At 38.7% G+C, this 19,928-nt stretch overlaps 1 protein-coding gene across 12 annotated transcripts in view; it reads left to right on the top strand.

Annotated features, from left to right (window-relative positions):
- The window catches only part of SFI1 (SFI1 centrin binding protein), a 130,853-nt gene that overhangs the window by 38,660 nt on the left and 72,265 nt on the right, over positions 1-19,928 (top strand). For 4 of the 12 annotated variants that reach the window (XM_077160484.1, XM_077160480.1, XM_077160478.1 and 1 more), the window contains 4 exons: positions 2,754-2,933; positions 4,092-4,163; positions 10,690-10,800; positions 12,880-13,004. In XM_077160484.1, coding sequence (XP_077016599.1) covers positions 2,754-2,933; positions 4,092-4,163; positions 10,690-10,800; positions 12,880-13,004 — 488 coding nt within the window. Of the gene's footprint in view, positions 1-2,753; positions 2,934-4,091; positions 4,164-10,689; positions 10,801-12,876; positions 13,005-19,288; positions 19,450-19,928 lie in introns of those variants that run through there. The other 8 variants (XM_077160485.1, XM_077160481.1, XM_077160482.1 and 5 more) reach the window with 7 other exon arrangements.

Here is a 19,928-nt window from a genome sequence, read left to right as displayed (position 1 = left end):
TGGAGGAATTGTGTTTCGTGTGACTGTACTGAGAGTGGCCTCTTAGACACTTTGGTCTCGTTTCTGCTGAGTTCCATTCCATGCACCTTTGCTTTCTGCTCATTTTGCTTTGTTTCCTTTCTCTGAAATAAACCATGGCTGTGAATACAACTGTCTGTTAGGTCCTGGGAGTCTTTCTAGTGATTCACCCAACCTAGGGATGGTTTGGGGGATGTCCAGCACACCATTGCCTTAATTTCTACTCTTTATTATTTTATTATACTTTCTTTGGATTTAATTTGCTGTTCCCTTTCTAACTTCTTAATTCAGATGCTTAGCTCCTTGATATTGGTATTAATTCTCTTAAAATATGTGCATTTAATGCTATCCATTTTCCTCTAATCATAGCTGTAGTTGCATTCCATGTAATGATATGTTCTGTAGTCTTTTTATTACCAGTTGAACATATTTGCTAGCTTCCATTATGATTTCTTCTTTAACCCATGTGTTTCTTAGATACATATTTCTTGATTTCCAAATATATGAGAATTTTCTGGTTATCTTTAGGTTATTGATTTATGCTTGATTGCATTGTGATCAAAGAACATACTGGGTATGATTTCAGGCTTTTGAAATATTTTTAACTTTATGACCTAATACATGATCACTGCGGTTTTGATTTGGACAGTTTCTTTCCACAAGATCATTTTCTTATATTATAAAATTGTTTTATTGATAAATGTGAAACAAACATAGAAAATGGCATAAATCAAACATATGTGTAAATAAATTATTAGGCAAATGCCTTTGTAAGTATCACCCATAAAAAGAGATAGTCCTTCCAGAACCTCCTTCTAAATACACCTGCCCTCCCTCCAAAGAATAACCACTCCTGAGTTCAGTCGTATTTACTTTCTCACTTTTTCTTTATAGTTTTATCATCCAACTATGCATTCCTAAACACTATAGTTGAGCTTTGCTTGTGGATATTTTTAAGAAGAATCATAAGCTGCCTTTATTGTTTCCTTTAGTTTGCCACTTTTTTTCAAATTTCCTGAAATGATCCTGTATTGGTGTTTTTCTTGTAAAAAGCGCCTTATTAAGATATAATCCTCATACCATACAATTCACCAGTTTAAAGTGTACAATTTGAGAGCCAAAAGGCAGAAACAACCTACATTTACATGAGCTGCTGAATAGATAAAGAAAATGGTATATCTATGCAATGGAATATTATTCAGCTATAAAAAGGAACAAAATGCTGATACAGGCTCCATAGTTTTATTTTTTCCTGAAACATTTGAGAATACATTGTGGCCAACTGTCCAATAATGTTATTTATGGTAACAAAGAAACAGCTAAATATAAGAGAAACTTCTTCCGGTTTTACCTCTTCCTTTTGTGGTCTAGAATCTAATTGACCATCCATGCAAGTCATTTAGTCTTTTAGGTCTCCTTCAGTTTGAAATTCTTCCTCAGCCTTATCTTATCTTTCACGACTTAGTCATTTTTGAAGATTCCAGGCCGCTTCTTTTAGGGACTATTTCTCAATTTGGATTTGTTTGATGTTTCTTTGTGAATTTTTTTTGTGAGGGGGCGGGGTGGCAGGAGTAACCACAGACATGAGTCTGTGTCATTCTCAGCACCCCAAACCAGGACGCACATCATGTTGATATGTCCCATTACCAGTGATGGTTACTTTTATCACTTAGTTAAAATGGTGTTATCCGAACTCTCCACTGTAAAGTTAATTAGTGTGGTGAGATACTTTTTAAGACTATGTTAATATTCCTCACCAATTTTTATATCTATTGATGGTTCTTGGCTAAATCAGTTATTATTATGATTCCTAAATGGTGTTTTTCCATTTTTGTCATTATTCGCTGGCATCCTATTGTAAAGTTTCCCATTCTCCCCAGTTATTTATTTATTTATTGACTGATAGCAGTATGGCTTTATGGATTCCTATTTTATTCAGTGGGTTTTACCTCTTGCTTCTCATATTAACCCAGATTTGGCCAGTCGGAGTCTGTTCACACTACCTCCTATGGCCTTTTGACATGCCCCCATCTTTCTTTGAGTACTTCTAATTTTCTTGCCCCATAAGATATTCTAGGCTTGTAGTTTCTTTTTTCCCAGACCCAAAGTCAGCCATTACTCCTGAGAGCCCTGTTTTCTTTTCTTGGGGAATGGCATTTTAAAGTCGCTGTCTGGGCTCTAATTGTGCTTGTTGCTGCCGGGATGTCATTGCTTTTAGCTATTTCCTGTGGGCAGAGCTCTGACACATGAGTGTTTTTAAAGAATCACCAACTCGTAACAGTGTCTCTGTGTCCAACCTCCACTGTAGGGTTCTGCCTATGTTTTTTCCTTCCATAATTGTAAGAGAAAGTCTAATGTTTCTAAGATGGGATTAAAAGTCAGAAAGTTAGTGTTTATAAAGTATAGTTTCATATTTATATAAATATTGCATTATCTGAAAATCTTGCCTCATATTAAAAAAAAGCATATGTATATGTAGTTAAACTTGTTTCTAGTTGATAAGTCATTTCTCCTAAAATGAAGCAACTCTACAGTTCCTGCATAGAGCTGATTCCTAGAGCCTTCCTCTAGTGTCTGGCAGGTATTTCTGTCACAGATTGGGCTACTTTTTGTCCTCAAAGCATAGTTATTATCAGTCTGAATGAGCTTATCTATTGAATTTCACTTGTATGATTAAACATTTGCATTACATGCAGAGATGGTTTGATTCTCTACTTTCTGTCTTACTCCTCAAGTTTAAGGTCTTTGAGGGGTGGTGCAGATAAGAAACCTTCTTTTCCAAAGACATTGCCCAACAAGAAGTCTTCTGCCTTCTCTGTGGTCCGGAGCCAGCTACCGGGTACCAGTCACCCAGTGCAACGACGCACCCTCCTCCCTGGGAACCGAAGGGGCCGGTTAGGAGAACTGCGCACCAGGTGAGCCTACACATCGTCACCTGTCTGCAACCACTTCCCCATTGTCCTCCCTTTTTGGTTAGAACGAGAGAATTTAATCCTGCAATCTCATTTAGTTGTAGGCCTTGATGCCTGCCTTCATAGTGGAATGTTCAGATGAAAAGATACTTAGGAATCTGCAGATGTAAAATATGCCATTGAGTATTTTTATTCCTTTTCTACAATTGTGCCCCACAAAGTGTAAGCTATAAGGAGTCTTTCAGAAAAAGTCTAAACGTGTCCTAAGAAAAAATGATAATTTTCTACTATTCTTGATTGGTTTTATCAAAGGCATCCATTTATTCATTCAACAAAAATTCCTCAGGTACTTAATCAGCCAGGTGTTATAGCCTCTGAGCAAATGGGGTAAATAAAATGTTCTTGTCCATGACCTCATGAAAGTTTAAAGTCTTGGCCGTTAGTTGAGACACAACAGTAAAGCAGGATCAGTGCTGAGAGGAGAAGAATGTGGTGTGACAGGCATATACATCGAGAGCAGCCAAGCTAGCATGGCCAGCGGTGACTATGTAAGAGTGAGCCAGATCATGGGTAGGAGAAAGAGTGTTCCAGGCCAAGCTCAAGATGAACTAGACAAGTCAACTTCTTTTGTGTTCCAGGCACCATGCTAGGTATTGGGGGAAACTATAAGGTCCTCTCGGGCTCACGGTTCAGAGGGAAAGACAGACACCCCTGTGAGCCGATAACTGTGAGATGATGTCATAACTAGGGCTTTGAACAGAGTGCTGAGAGTGCAATGCTCCCTGCTCTGGTTGGGGAAGACTTCTCACAGGACAAGCCTTGACTGTGAGCCTTGATGGGAAAGGGGACATTTGCCAGACGTTCTAGGCAGGAAGAAAAATATGAACAAAAGCATTATCATGTACTTTTGTCTCCTAGACTCTGAGCTCTGTCTCTCCTCATTGACAAAATATTTTATAAGAATATATGTATTTTTGTAGCCTGCTTGATTTTACTTTATAAATCAATCCCATCCTATGCTGTTTGATGGGAGATCAACTACAGTGTCATCTTTTGACATGTACTAGCATCTCTCCCCTAGAGCCTTTCTCCTTTTCAGAAGACTGATGATGTAAGCTGGAGTTTTAAGATGCGTATCTCCTTTCTTTTTCCTTTTTTCAGATGCGTGGCCAGAAAGTTCTTGTATTTGTGGATTCAAAAGGCTTTTGGAAGAGTCTTTCCCTCTAAAGCCAGGTAGTATTAGCTCAGAATACCAAATTTCTGAAGAGTTCATTTTAGATTTTTATTTTATATCAAGCTATACATAATCTTTATTATGGCACATGCCACAATCCCTGCCTGCCCCTTCTCCTACTCCAGCACGTAGAAGCATCACCTAATATAGAGTCGGCTACTGAGTACTAAGTAATTGAATGAGTGTATGAAGGAATAATTTTTAAGTAAACTAGGGTATTGAAGATTTTCTCTGGAAAGAAGGTATTTGTGAGGAGAAATGTATGAGCTCTTTCATGGCACTGATGAGAGTGACATGTTGACTTGATCCAGGGCAGAACTTGGAGGAAAAAGTTGACATTGACAAAGGGAGTGAGATTGTTGTGAGACCACTGCTGTATTCAGTTCACCTCACGTTCCCTGCAAGAGGGAGTCACAGCTGTCGGAGCAACTGTCAAGGAGTAAAGTGCAGTTGTTCAGGAAAGAGATTTGTGGGTCCGAACATGGGCACGGGCGGTAGAGATGGAGAGAACCTAGGTATGACATATGTTTTGGAGGTTGAGGTGACAGCCATTGAGAAGACAGTTGTTTTTCTTTAAACTTGAATGTTATGAGTTCTCTCCCCCTCTTCTCTCTCTCTTCTCTCCCCGTTCTCCACTTTCTAAAACTCCTGTTTCATTTTTCTACCAGTATGCATTTCCTAACCTTGAACATGGCTCAAGGTCTCTTGATTAGCTTACAAGCAAACCTAGCCTGCGTGTATTTTCCAGAATCTTTTCTTTGTGTACCTTGTGAGGGGCTCTGCTGTTCCCCAATTCCCTGGTTGTACATCTTTAACAGAGAAGCTCCTAACGTGTTGACAGCCCATCCCAGCCACAGCTACGTAAGAATTTCAGTTCTTACGTGAGCCCTGCCATGGGGGAGGGCAAAACCCACCCAGTTTCAGCTGCTGGTCTTGAACTGGGCTGCTGCACCTTCCAGTGAACATTTATTGGCTATTCTGGTGTTCTGTTCTTGGGTTCCTGAGATTCCACCCCCATTGCTCCTTCCTCTTGCCCAAATGCTGATACCCTGGAGGTCTTATTAGTGTAGGTGGTTTGTCCTCACCTACTTGCAGTTTGGATCTGTGAGGATACCTTGTCACCGAGTTTTGTTGTGGGTTTTTGGTTTTGCTGTGTAATTGCTCATGAGTTTTTTGGGGATTCAAAGATTGAAAAACTGCACTGCAGTCACCACTGTCTTTCCAAAATTATTTCCCTATTTGATTTTGCTTAACCCATGTTTTACTAGGAGCCTCTTTTCAAATAATACTTATATTCTAAGTACTTGGGGAGCGCTGACTCCATTAATTAGTAATGCATTTGTCTCTAAGTTCAAGAAAGTCTGACAATGGCCTAAACACATAGGGATTTGCTTTTTTCACAAGCACTCTGGAGGTTGGCAATTGCTGATATTGCTTCACCTGTTTAGTGCTGCCGTCAAAGACTCAGGCGAAATTCTGTATGTTTCTAGGTCACCATCTTTAGTATGTTGGCCCCTTGTCCTCATAGATGACTACATAGTTGCAAGGTGACTGTTCTAACTTCATGCAGAAAAGTGTGTGTGTGGTGGTGGGGGGGGTGGTTCACCAAGTTTGTGCTTTCTATTATCAGAAAAGCAAAACGTTCCTAGAAGCCCTCAACTATATTCTGCTTCTGTCTTATTGGCCAGTGGCCACTCTTAACTACAGGGGCAGTTAAGTAGAGAAACTTTTCCACCCTCTGGAGTGGACACCGATAAGGAAGCGGGAGCTTGGAACTGGGGGTTAGATTAGCCGGTGAAAATTGTCTTCCAAACTGCTTTAAAAAATTTACCTTGTGTTCTTTTTAATTTCTTTGAGTGATAGCAGGGTACAGAGGAAAGAATACTGGACTGCAAGTTAGGAGGCCTGAGTTTTGGCCTCTAGCTGATTCGGTCCAGCCTTGTCTCTAGCTGATTCCTTGATCTGGAGAAACATTCCATCCCTGGGCTCTCTGGACCTCAACTTCTCAAACTGTAAAATGAGCAACCAAGAATATCTGTTTTCTAAGTTCTACCAGAATTCGACTTCTATTATGTTTCCATTGACTTAGAAACTTGCAATGGGGTGGTTGTTTTCAGGTTATAGCCTTTTTTGAATCCAGTGGGTATTTGTTTGTAACTTTGGAGAAAGTTGGCTGTATTGGTTCTTATTTATTTATTTATTTTTGGTCTTTTTCCATACTCTATTTATTTTTCACTTTTAAGAACATTAGAGGGAAATACTAACATACCAGAAACCATATGTACATGGGGAATATTTTAATTTTTATTCATTTTATTAATAAATTGAACCCAAATAACCACCGAATTACTAGGAGAAAAATAGAAGTAAGTGTCCAGAGATAAGCAATCTTAAATATGAAGCAGTTCCTGTTTTTCTAAAGAAAAGATCTGAACAAATTTTTGGCTAATTTGGAATGTGATGAAACAGTCATGTCCGATTAGAGTATAGTGGCTGTAATTTAATTCTTGTATATAATATATAGTATACATACTTCTTCCTTCCTCAGTCTTAGGCTAATGACTATTTCCTGTTTCAATGGAAAAATAGAAGCAACAGAAGAGATTTCTTCAAGCTCCCACCACTATGTCTACCCACCCAGCAGTATCTTAGCTGTGTAGATGACTTACTTTGTGCCGTTTCCCTCATACCTACTCAATTCTTTCTTCTTTCTTCTGCATCAACAATTTTTCCCTCTTTTTTTTTTTTATTGTGTGACTTCACTTGTATAAAATAAGCAAATTCATAGAGGCAGAAAGTATATCACAGGTTTCGGGGACTGTTCTAGTTTGCCAGCTGTTGGAATGCAATATACCAGAAACGGAACGGCTTTTAGCAAAGAGAATTTAATAAGTTGCTAGTTAACAGTTTTAAGGCCGAGAAAATGTCCCAATTAAAACAAGTCTATAGAAATGTCCAATCAAAGGCATCTAGGGAAAGATACCTTGGTTCAAGAAGGCCGATGAAGTTCAAGGTTTCTCTCTCAAATGAGAAGGCACATGGCGAACACAGTCAGGGCTTCTCTCTCAGCTGGAAGGGCACATGGCAAATACAGTGTCATCTGCTAGCTTTCTCTCCTGGCTTCCTGTTTCATGAAGCTCCCCGGGAGGTGTTTTCCTTCTTCATCTCCAAAGGACACTGGCTGGTGAACTCTCTGCTTTGTGGTGCTGCAGCATTCTCAGCTCTCTCGGAATCTAATTTTTCCCTCTTTACTAGATCATTTCCATCAGCATATAATTGCTGTTATTTTCCCTATCCTAAAAGGATGACCCCACTTCCTCCTGTACCTAGCACATTTCTCTGTTCCCTTTACATCAAATCTCCTGACCATACTCAGTGTTTCCAAAATTTCTTCTTTCCTAAATCCATTCCACAAGCCTTCCACCACTCAATCAAAGCTGCTTTTGTTAAAGTCAGTAGGTTTGTTGAATTCAATTTCAATTCCTAAACTTCCTCTTAATTGACCTGCCAAGTGGTGTTGGACAGTCCATCATTCATTCCCTTCTTCAAGAGCCATTTCTTCTTATAGCTTTGAGGCTACCATCTTCTCAATGGTTTTCCTTCTACCTCTTTGGCTGCTTCTCTTACCTCTCATTTGTCAGTTCCTCCTCATCTAAGTAGCCCCAAAACACAGTCCTTGCATTGCTTTTCTGTCTGCCTCCCAATCGTGACAATCTCATCAAATCTGGTGATGATTCCCAGTGTATACAACCAGCCCGGACCTCTCCGTTGAACTCCAGATGTTTCCATTCTTTAGTGCTCTATTTGGGCATCTAAGAGACGAAACTTAATACACGCAAAACTGAAATCTTGGTCTTCCTCACAGACCTGCTGCTGAGTCTTTCCCCTCTCAGGTAATGGTAACGCCCATTCTTCCAGGTGCTCAAGTCAGAAACCCAGGAGGCATCCTTGGCTCCTCTTTCTCACACTCCAATTTAAAATGCCAACAAATCATGTTGATTCAACCTTCAAAACATATTTAGAATCCGACCTTTCTCAGCACCTCCAGCTGCTACCAGCTGGGGCCCTGAGTGATTCCAGTAGCAGCCGCCATGGCCTCCTGCTTCCAGCTTTACCCCCATCAGTCTGTTCTCAGCAGATGGCCTGTGTAAAGCACGTCACGTCCCTCTTTTGTTCAAACCTCCTGCAGCTTCCCATCCCACTAGAAATAAAAGCCAGAGCCCTTACTGTGGCCTGCAAGGACAATTGGCTTTTTGTTTACCTGTCTGTTGATCTTTTTTTTTCTTTTCTGTGTCATATTTTTAATTTCCAGGAGCTCTTTTTTGTTCTATTTATATGTATAGCATTTTGGAAGCTCATGTATATTTTAAAATAATGTAGTGGCTTGTTTGTTTTTAATATTTTTCTCTGCTTGCATTTTCTGTATTTCTTCTGAGCCCCTTTTTTTCTGTGTGCTTTTGGTCACTATCTCATTTTAGAGCCTTTCCTCAAATGTCAAGAGATCTCTTTGTTTTTATTTTGTATTTAAGAACTAGGCACATAAAAGCTCATTTAAAGGTTTTATTTGTATCTGCATGGGGACTGGAGGGTGTCCCTGTAGGCTTTTAGGGGCAGAGACCAGGCAGTTTCACTGGGATGCCTCCAGCTGTCAGAATCCGAAGGTCTTTTCCCTTAGGTTGATCGATTTTTCCCCAGAGAAGAAGAATCCTCAAAACTCCTGGGGTGGGATGGGGTTGAAGCAAGGAGAGCAGTGGCTATAAGGCTGACTGCAAGCCAAAGTAAGGGAACGTGGGTCTCATTCTTTGAGTAAATAGACTCTCAGTTTAGGACCCTCTCCCTTAACTTATTCTAGAGTCCACTGCCCCTGTGGTCCCCCTTCTCCAGAGAGAAATCTCTGCTTGGGTAAATAATACAATCTTGGGGCCTATTTCTTTTTGCACAGGCTTAGAAAATAATCCTTTGTTTTTATCTCCACCCAGGGCTCCTCCTTCGTGGGGCCTCTCATTCCTGTCCTGTGCCTTTCAGGGGTCCATGTCACCCATCAGTTGCTTTTTGGCTTCCCCACCACAGAACACTTCGATCTCTGCTCCTTCTCATCTGTTCAGTCAATAGCCACTTGCCTTCCTGCTTTCCACTGTCTAAAAATTTGTTGAAGTTTTGATTATTTTTATTGTCTCTCTAATTTTCTTTGTCTTTGTGGGCTTATGCTTTTTTAGAATGTATTTGCTGTTATTTAAGTGGGGTTTTCGGAAGGGATGCAGGTAAATGGATATGGCTATTCTATCATGTGCAGATGGAAACGGTTTCTTTCCTATTAATTGTTTATAGATTATGAAATAGCTAGTAAAAAGTTATACATTACAAAAATATTTAATGCAGGAAATGCCAGTTTCCTATATCTCTCTCCAAGAGGGAACTACTGGTAAAAGTTTGGTGTTCTGAATATCTTTCTAAGCCTTTAATGTATATAATATTTTAAAATATATGCCCAAACATGGGATATATATTTATATGTATATGTACAAATATATATGTATGTGTATATTTATTATATTAATTCCAGTGTATGGGTATTAAAATATATAAAATATTAATTTTAAAAATGTTATCATATTATACATATCCTGCAATAACTTTACTTTTTCACCTAACAGTTTTTCTGCGTTACCTCTCCATTTCAGTACCTTCAACTCTACCTCATTCATAAAGAAACCAACTGTGTGGTGTTGATTGAAATGATTAAACAGCTTCTCCATCAGTGGAATTTGTGATGTTTCTTTCTCCCTTTTGCTGTTATTATGAACAGTAGTGAGGGGAATTTCTGTGTAATCTTTGTTAGCCAATTTTTAAAACTATGAGTAGCTGAGGTGAGGAGGAAAAATGTTTTACTAGCCTGTAGGACCATGAAAAGAAGTTCAAAGTGGTTGGCTGAGCTAGCATTCTCGGCCTTGGCAATACCTATTAACAGCAACACTGTTCTGCTTTTTCTTATGACTTTTATCCTCCTTTATTTTCTCTTAACTATCTTTTGCTGTTGTTACAACTCCCAGATTTCAGTTAAACTAACATGCTATTTTTCTGTTACATTCTAGGAATACCATTAGATGTTTGCTTATTTTATAACTTTTAAACTCATATATGTAAATGAGAAGCGTAACTCCTATTTTTTTACTAATAAAAACATTTTTTGAGTCTGGTGATGGACGAAAGTGAGAATAATAATTCCCAGTTCACTTATGGTATTTGAAAAAGTCAGCTTTTTATTTTACATTAACATCTTTAATTGGTAAGATCTGTATTATAAATTTTTCTCAACCTCATTTCTAGTTTAAGTAATTCTAAGGCCTTGATCAGAGAAAGTTAAATATATGTATTTTTCATTTATTTTGGTGTTATCAAAAAATGAGCCGCACATTTCTATGAGAAGGCAGCGGTAAGGTGAAACCATGATTGTTATTATTCCCAGGACTCGGGAAATAAAGTCAGTTCTAACATCTCTCTGATTTTTGTTTTTCATGGTGTTAGATCTTACTATGAACAGAGACTACTCCAGAGAGTCTTAGGAGAATGGAAAGAAGAGTGGTGGGTTTCCCATCGGGAGTGGAAACTCTGTGTTCGTGCTGACTGTCACTACAGGTCAGGTTTCATGTAACGTTATTTCAAGTTCGCTAATACATATTATCAAGTAATTCCTTGTTAGCAGGTTTCTTCTCAGAAGGAGCAGAGTTTTGAATCATTTTCTGTTTGCTTCAAATCCTTTTTAGAGTAAGCAAAATCAACGTCCCAAATTAAACCCAAGGATCCACTCAGGCATGCACGCATGTGCCTGAACACACACCCACACAGGCACGCCTGCACACACATACTTTCTCCGATGCACGTAACCATTATGTGTTAGTGATGTTAATGATTTGAATGGGATCTTCTTACTGACTCTTACTTCTGTATAATGTCTGTTTCTGAGAGTATGCGGTTTTTGTTATGTCTTTAAGATTCTCAAATCACATGGTTTATTAAATCAATTTGAAAAATACAGTGAGAAGAAAGAGATGAGGGTAGGTTAACACACTTAGTACAAGCTGGTGGAAGGATCACATGACGTATGGGTTATACAAGGCTCATAAGGCCTTGCTGGTTTTAGAGAGTGGTACTCTCTTTGCCAGGCTAATTTTTCATTGAAGGAAGGGTTGGCATTCTCATGGGAATCCGAGAAATGAAAGACAAGGCAAGGCCCAGTAGCTTTCAGAAGTGGGAATTCTTGCCGATTCATGCTTGTTCTGCCATTCACAGGCCTTGCCTTAGTTGCCTGGCGTTGACCTCTCTGTCCACTCTTCCTTCAGCCTGCCAGCAGTCATCTCTACCCCCATTCCTCTTTTTAAAAATATTACTGTGGTATTGAACACACATGTGCACGCCATAAAATTTGCCAGTTTAACAATTTTTAAGCATATAATTCCGTAGCATTAATTACATTTATAATGTCATGTGACTATTAACATCATCCATTACCAAAACAAAAACTCTATACCCATTAAACAATAATTCACATTCTCCCCTCCCCCAGGCCCCTGGTAATCTCTGATCTACTTTGATTCTCTATGAATTTGCTTATTCTCAGTATTTCATTTAAATGGACTTATACAGTATTTGTTCTTTTGTATCCAGTTTGATTGACTTAATGTTTTTAAGGTTCGTGCATGTTGCAGCATATATCAAAACTTCATTCTTCTCCTTCCATGTAGGAGACCTGGGTTCAATCTCTGGACCATGCACCGCCCCCAAAACAAACAAACAACAACCAAAAAAAACTTTATCATTTTTTATAGCTGAAGAATATTTCATTCTATATACATATCACATTTTGTTTAGTCATCTTTTGAAGGAAACTTGTACCGTACTTATTCTGTTTTTTAAAATAGTAAGTTGTTTTAAATTATATTGATCATGGAAGAAAGAATATGTCCAACATAGGGCTTTAGGAAGGTAAAAATTAAAATCAACACCTTAAACCTTGACATTCACATTCTTGGGGGTAGGTGGAGAAAAAAAATAAAAAATGGGAATTATATCAAATATACATTCTTAGGACAACATTGTATCTTAAACATTGTGTCTCTCAAATGACATTCATTCATAGTCACTTTTCTATTTAGGATGACTTTGGGGCAAATTTCTAGTTGATGGATATTTCAGATAAAACATAGGAGATCTAATAAGGTGATAGAATATGAAATCAAGTCTTGGGAAGTAGGGCAGTGAAAATACAGAGGAACTGAAGGTCTGAATGTGTTTGGTGTATGTTTCAAGAAGGGAAAGGAAAAGAAAGTTTTAGAAAGTGTCTTTGACCATGTTGAAGTGCAAAGGAGAAGTAATTTTTATGTGGTGTGGATGATTAAAGATGGTTAAAATATGACTGTCATTCTAAATGTCACGGCTGAGTGGATGCTGACAGTGAAGACATTCTCGGAGAAGTCAAGCCCTTTTTTTCTTTGGTGACACTGGATGTGTGGAGAATGGTGATCTCTCAAGGAAAATAAATAGGTTTCACCATGATTGTAGGAAATGAAATCTTAGCTTAAAGTGCAGATAAGGCTTTTTCTGAGTCGTATGATTCCATGTTAATTTCTCCTGAGTACAGCTTGACTGAATGCTATGGACTGGGAGTTTTGCTGTTTTTATTTTAAACCAATGCCATTTGCTTTTCTGGCTTCTCAGGTATTACTTGTACAACCTAATCTTCCAGACCTGGAAAGCCTTCGTCCATCAGCAGCAGGAGATGAGGGACAAGTACGTGAGAGCCGAGGATTACGGTGAGAAAAGGAAGTGTACCTGTAAAGAAGGTACCCAGATTTCTTTTTGCAAAAGCTCTTGAGAAGGACAAGCAGTTTGTCTCTGGGAGAGAATAGCTCTTGGTCTAAGGGAAGATTTATTTGATTCTCTTTCATATTGTCCAGAATGAGTGATTCTCTGAGTAGGGACTTCTGAATGATCATATCCCTGGGGTATTCTCTTTATGGCATGGTTTTGGCACTCACAGCTCATTCATCCACGATTATGTGAGCTGGCTATCCATGCCCTGTGGGTGCCTCGTGCTTGTTTGTTTTTCCCATGGCACCTGGTGCTTCTGTCTGTCTTGCTGCCGTCTGTCAGATTGAACTGAGACTCGCTTCTGATCTGCTTTGCTGATGTTGCCCCTTAGTGATCCTGTCACCGGTCTAACTCTGGTCAGTATCTGGTTTCTGTGTGAGTTGAGCCTAGAAACTAATGTGGGGAGTCCAAGGGGAAAAAAGCCTGTAAAAAATAGTTAAAAAAAAAAAAAAGATAAAGCAGCTTGTATTGTTATTCCCCAGGAATGTCCTGCAGGCACCTCAAACTTCGTAGGGCACAGTACCACTTATCAACTCCCCCCACCATTTCCCATTCAGGCGGAACCTTACTTAGTAATAGTTTGTCCATTCCTCATGCTTCACACCATTATTATCTAACCTTGTACGATGGCCCTCTGAAGTGTCGCTTGCAACCATCTCTTCCTAAGTTCCATTGCCACTGCCTGTGGTTAATCATCTTTTCCCCAGAGGTTATAAGTACCTCTTGAGCTCCCTGCATTTATTTTCTCCCCTTTCTCATTGTGCACGTAGCTATAAGAGTGGTAAGACAGAGATAAGACCCTCTGACTCCTTTGCATAAACATTCATTTGTCTCATTTTTGCTTATAGAATAAAGCCAACACTCCTTGCTGTGGCATACAATGTCTTTACCTCCTTCCTCCGCTGTTCCCACGCGCCCTCCACCCTTGCCACCCCAGATGTGCACTTTCTCTCTTTGCTTCTGCAGTTCCTCGTTCAGGCCTATTTTAAATGCCTCCTACCCCTCTGTAGCTTTCCCTGATCTTTCCCAGTACAGTAGGTTCTTGCTTCCCTTGTCTTTGTTCCTGAAGCTCTTACGCATGCCTCTTTTTTGGGGGGGGAGGGGGGAGGGAAGTAACATGTGCATCATGATATTCCAAGTTTTAACCACCTTCCCACATACAACTCAGTGGCTTTAATTCTATTTCCGGTACTGTGCTTACCATCACCACCATCCATCACCGAAACTTTTCCTTCACTCTAAACAAACTCTGCACCCATTAAATATTGATTCCTCATTTCCCCTCCCCCCCACCTCGGAACCACTATTCTACGTTCTGTCTCTGAATTTGCATGTTCTAGTTATTTAATATAACTATTTCATGTATCTAGAATCATACAGTGTCTGTTTTTATGTGTCTGGCCTATTTCACTCAAAGGATGTCTTTGAGGCTTATCCATGTCATAGCATGTATCAGAATCTCATTCTGAATGGTTCCTTTTTGTGGCTGAATAATACTTCATTGGCATTATGAAATATGATATGGATATACCATATTTTTTATTCCATTCCCCCTTGATGGACATGGGTTGTTTTCCACCTTTTGGCTATTGTGACTAACGCTGCTATGAACATTGGTGTACAAATATCTGATTGAGTCCCAGCTTTCAAGTTTTTTCAGTATAAACCTAGAAGTGGAAAGATTGCTGGATCATATGTTAATTCTATGCTAAACTTTCTGAGGAACAACCAAACTATTTTCCACAGCAACTGCACCATTTAACATTCCCACTAACAGTGTCTGAGGGTTCTTATTTCTTCCTTGCCAGCACTTGTTATTTTCTGTTTTTGTTTTTGTTTTTTAAATAATAGCCAACCTAGTTGTTGTGCAGTGTTTCATCATTGCAGTTTTTTTAAATTTATTTATTGATTCAAAAAAATTAACAAACGAACTAAAATGTTAACATATGATCATTCCGTTCCACATATAAAATCAGTAATTCACAATATCATCACTTAGTTGCATATTCATCATTTCTTAGAACATTTGCATCAATTCAGAAAAAGAAATAAAAAGATAACAGAAAAAGAAATAAAATGAAAACAGAAAGAAAAAAGATTATACATACCATACCCCTTACCCCTCGCTTTCTTTGATCACTAGCATTTCAAACTAAATTTACCTTAATATTTGTTCCCCCCATTTTTAATTTTTATTCCATATGTTCTACTCGTCTGTTGACAGGGTAGATAAAAGGAGCATCAGACACAAGGCTTTCACAATCACAGGGTCATATTGTGACAGCTGTATCATTATTCAATCATCCTCAAGAAACATGGCTACTGGAACACAGCTCTACATTTTCAGGCAGTTCCCTCCAGCCTCTCCATTACATCTTGAATAACAAGATGACAGCTACTTAATGCATAAGAATAACCTCCAGGATAACCTCTCAACTCTGTTTGGAATCTCTCAGCCATTGACACTTTGTCTCATTTCACTCTTCCCCCTTTTGGTTGGGAAGGTTTTCTCAATCCCCTGATGCTAAATCTCAGCTCATTCTAGGATTTTTCTCAATCCCTTGATGCTGAGTCTCAGCTCATTCCAAGATCTCTGTCCCACGTTGCCAGGAAGGCCCACACTCCTGGGGGTCACGTCCCACGTAGAGAGGGGTAGGGTGGTGAGATTGCTCGTTGTGTTGGCTGGAGATAGAGGCCACATCTGAGCAACAAAAGAGGCTCTCTTGGGGGTGATTCATAGGCCTACATTTTAAGTAGACTTGACCTATCCTATGTGGGGTTAAGTTTCATATGAACAAACCCAAGACTGGGGGCTCAGCCTATAGCTTTGGTTGTCCAAACTGCTTGTGAGAATATCAAGAATTCACCTGGGGGAAGTTGAATTTCTCCCCATTCTCACCACTCCCCGAAGGGGACTTTGCAGATACTTTTCCACTCACTGGTCGAATCATTATTGAGTGATTGAGTGATTTTTGAATGTTGACCCAGCCTTAGATTTTTCAGATGAACTCCACTTCTTCCTGATACATTATCTTTTTATATATTACTGCATTTAATTTGTTAATATTTTGTTCAGGATTTTTGTAACTATGTTCATGAAGGATATTAGTCTATAGTTTTCTTTTCATATAATATCACTGTCTCATTTTGGTATCAGGGTGATAGTGGCCTCATAAAATAAGTTGGGAAATGTGTCATCCTCTTCTGTTTTCTGAAAGATTTGTAAAATTTCTATTACTTCTCCCTTACTTGCTTGATAAAATTCACCAGTGAAGTCATTTGGGCTTGGAGTTTTCTTTCTTGGAGGGTTTTTAACTTTGAATTCATGTTCTTTAATAGATAGAAGAGAATTCATGTTATCTATTCTTGAGTGAGTTTGGTAGTTTATTCAGAGTTGGTCTGTTTCAAATGCTATATCAAATTTATGGGCAGAGAGTCACTTGAAGTATTCCGTTATAATTTTAATGATTGCAGGGTCTATAGTGATAGCGCTTCTTTCATTCCTTGTGTTAGTACTTTGTGTCTTTTGTCTTTTATGCTTGGCCAGTCTAGCAAGAACTTTATCAATTGTATTGATCTCTTCAAATAACGAACTTTTGCATTCATCGATATTCCCTATTGCTTTTCTGTTTAACTCAGTTTCCTTGATTTCTGCCCCTATCTTTATTATAAGCCCGCTTCCTCAAGCTTTGGTTTTAATTTAGTCTTCTTATTCTGGTGTCTTAAGTACAAGCTGGGATTATTGATTTGACACATTTCCTTTTTCTTTAACATATATATTTACTGTTACAAAATTAACTTTTAAACGCTATTTTAACTGTATCCTATAAATTCTGATATGCTTTTTTCCATTTTACTTAGGTAGAAAACATTTTCTAATTTCTCTTCAGACTTCCTCTTTGATCTATAGATTATTTAGAAGTATGTTTTATATCCTAATACTTGGGGAATTTTCCATTATCTTTCTATAATTGGTTTCTAGTTTATTCTGTGGTGATCAGAGATCAATACCTGGTATGACTGAAGATTTTTTTAAATTTGAGATTGGTTTTATGACTCAGAATGTGTTATTTTTGGTGAATATTCCAAATATACTTGAAAGGAGTGTATTTTGCTGTTGTATATCGTTAATTATAATTATGTATGTCTGCAGCTCTCTTGTGAAGTAGAAGTGAAAGGCTACTTGAATGTTTGATTAAAATGAATTCTTTCAGACATGTGAGAGCTGTCAGTCCATGCCCACAGACCCCAGACAGTCTCTGTTCCCTCTTGCACTGTCAAAAACTTTCTGGGCCTTAGGGTGCGCGTGGTCCTCAGATTGTCACGTGCATCAGAATCATGGAAAGATGGTTGGTGCAGATTCCTAGGTTGCACACTGTGCTGGTTTGAAAGGAAGTATGTCCCCTAAGAAAAGCCATGTTTTAATATAAATCTCATTTCTTAAAGGTAGAATAATCCCTATTCAATACTGTATATTTGAAACTATAATGAGATCATCTCCCTGGTTGATGTGATTTAGTTAAGAATGGTTGTTAAACTGGATTAGGGGATGACATGTCTCCACCCATTTGGGTGGGTCTTGATTAGTTTCTGAAGTCCTATAAAAGAGGAAACATTTTGGAGATTCAGAGAGACTCAGAGAGGGTAGAGAATGCTGCAGTACCACGAAGCAGAGAGTCCACCAGCCAGTGACCTTTGGAAATGAAGAAGGAAAATGCCTCCCGGGGAGCTTCATGAAATAGGAAGCCAGGAGAGAAAGCTAGCAGATGATGCCGTATTTGCCATGTGCCCTTCCAGCGGAGAGAGAAGCCCTGACTGTGTTTGCCATGTGCCATCTCACTTGAGAGAGAAACCCTGAACTTCATCGGCCTTCTTGAACCAAGGTATCTTCCCCTGGATGCCTTTGATTGGACATTACTATAGCCTTGTTGTAATTGGGACATTTTCTCAGCCTTAGAACTGTAAACTAGCAACTCATTAAATCACCCCCTTTAAAAGCCATTCTGTTTCTGGTGTATTGCATTCTGGCAGCTAGCAAACTAGAACACACGCTCAAAAAAAGAACCACTGCGTATCTCTCTGTCAGCCAACATGGCAAGCCAAACTCACAGCCCTCCCCATTCCTACGTGGGACATGACTCCCAGGGGTGTAAACCTCCCTGGCAATGTGGGACAGAAATCCTAGAATGAGCGGGACTCAGCATCAAGGGATTGAGAAAACCTTCTCAACCAAAAGAGGGAAGAGAAGAATGAGACAAAATAAAGCGTCAGTGGCTGAGAATTTCAAACAGAGTCAAGAGGTTATCCTGGAGGTTATTCTTATGCATGATATAAATGATCCCCTTTCTAGTTTAAGGTATATTAGGCTAGAGGGAAGTGCCTGAAACTGTAGAGCTGTGTTCCAGTAGCCATGTTTCTTGAAGATGATTGTATAATGATATAGTTTTCGCAATGGGACTGTGTGATTGTGAAAACCTTATGTCTGACATTCCTTTTATCTACGTGTTATGGACAGATGAGTAAAAAATATGGATGAAAAATAAATAATAGGGGGAACAAACGTTAAAATAAATTGAGTAGATTGAAATACTAGTGAACAATGAAAGGGAGGGGTCGGGTATAGAAACAAAATAGGGAGAACAAAGGTTAAAATCTGTTGAGTTGATGGAAATATTAGTGGTCAGTTGAGAGGGGGGGTGGGGGTATGATATGTATGAGTTTTTTCTTTTTTCTATTTCTATTTCTGGAGTGATGCAAGTGTTCTAAAAACGTGATCATGGTGATGATATTGTAAGCCATCAATTGTACACCATGTATGCAGTGTTTGCATGTTAAGAATGTTCATGTTTTTATGTTGTTTTGGTTTGATAATAAAAAATAAATTAAAAAAAAAAGAGCCACTAGCATTTATTGGAGATGCCTTTCACAGATTATCTCACTTTCTACACTGTGCATACCTCTAGGGGAGGTATGTGTGATTTTAAAGATGAAGAACTTGTGCCAGTGTGTTTAGCTAATCGGTGATGGGGTAGTATTAGTCTCGGCTTGTCTGACTCAGGAGCTTAAACTCTAAACCATCTTGGGCCTCATTCTGGAGTGGGCCAAGGAAGCCACATGTTAAATTGTCCTTCATATCTTGATTTGACTTGTCAACAACTGTGAAATATGAAGTATAGCTATAGTCTACTGACACATTTTAGATAATGTCCTGAAAATGGTTAATATAATTTTATTTTCTCCTTTGCATTCTAAAAAGAAAAGGAAAGAAATTTTCTTCATTAGTGGTACAAATTTACTTCATTTTCATAATGAAAACGGAATTTATTGCAAACGGAGACCTGTGGATCTTTGCATCTCCCATAAATTGCCCTTCTTCTAGGACCACCAATATCCCTTTGTGATCTGTTTCCCAATCAGGTATGTCACTTCCCTTTGTCATGCTTATTCTGCTTTACCATTACTATTCCGAACGGCAAGTTTTGTAACATGATTTCTTCTTCTTTCGTTCTTCTTATTTTACTTTATATTGTGGAAAATTTTAAATACGTACGAAATAGAAAGATAATATATGGGATCTCCATTACCCAACTTCAACAGTTATCGACTCACAGCCAGTCGTGTTTCATTTATATTCGAATTACTTCTCCATTTCGTGTGTTGTTGACATCATTTCCCCTGTAAATATTTCAGAATGTATCTCTGAAAAACAAAGACTTTTAAAATAAAGGATTTCTGAATGGTACAATATGTTGGATTTCTTTGAAATATTTGGGTAAGGGTCATCACTTATGAAACAAAAAGTCATCATTTATGTAAACATTTCTCATTTGCATCCTTGTTGATTTTCACTTCTCAGCTTTCCCAGCAGGGGGCACATAAAGACTGTGGAAGGCTTC

This window comes from Tamandua tetradactyla, chromosome 5, assembly GCF_023851605.1.
Source record: "Tamandua tetradactyla isolate mTamTet1 chromosome 5, mTamTet1.pri, whole genome shotgun sequence".
NCBI lineage: Eukaryota > Metazoa > Chordata > Mammalia > Pilosa > Myrmecophagidae > Tamandua > Tamandua tetradactyla.
Note: the sequence above shows the minus strand (reverse complement) of the source record. Positions and strands in the feature narration are given on the sequence as shown.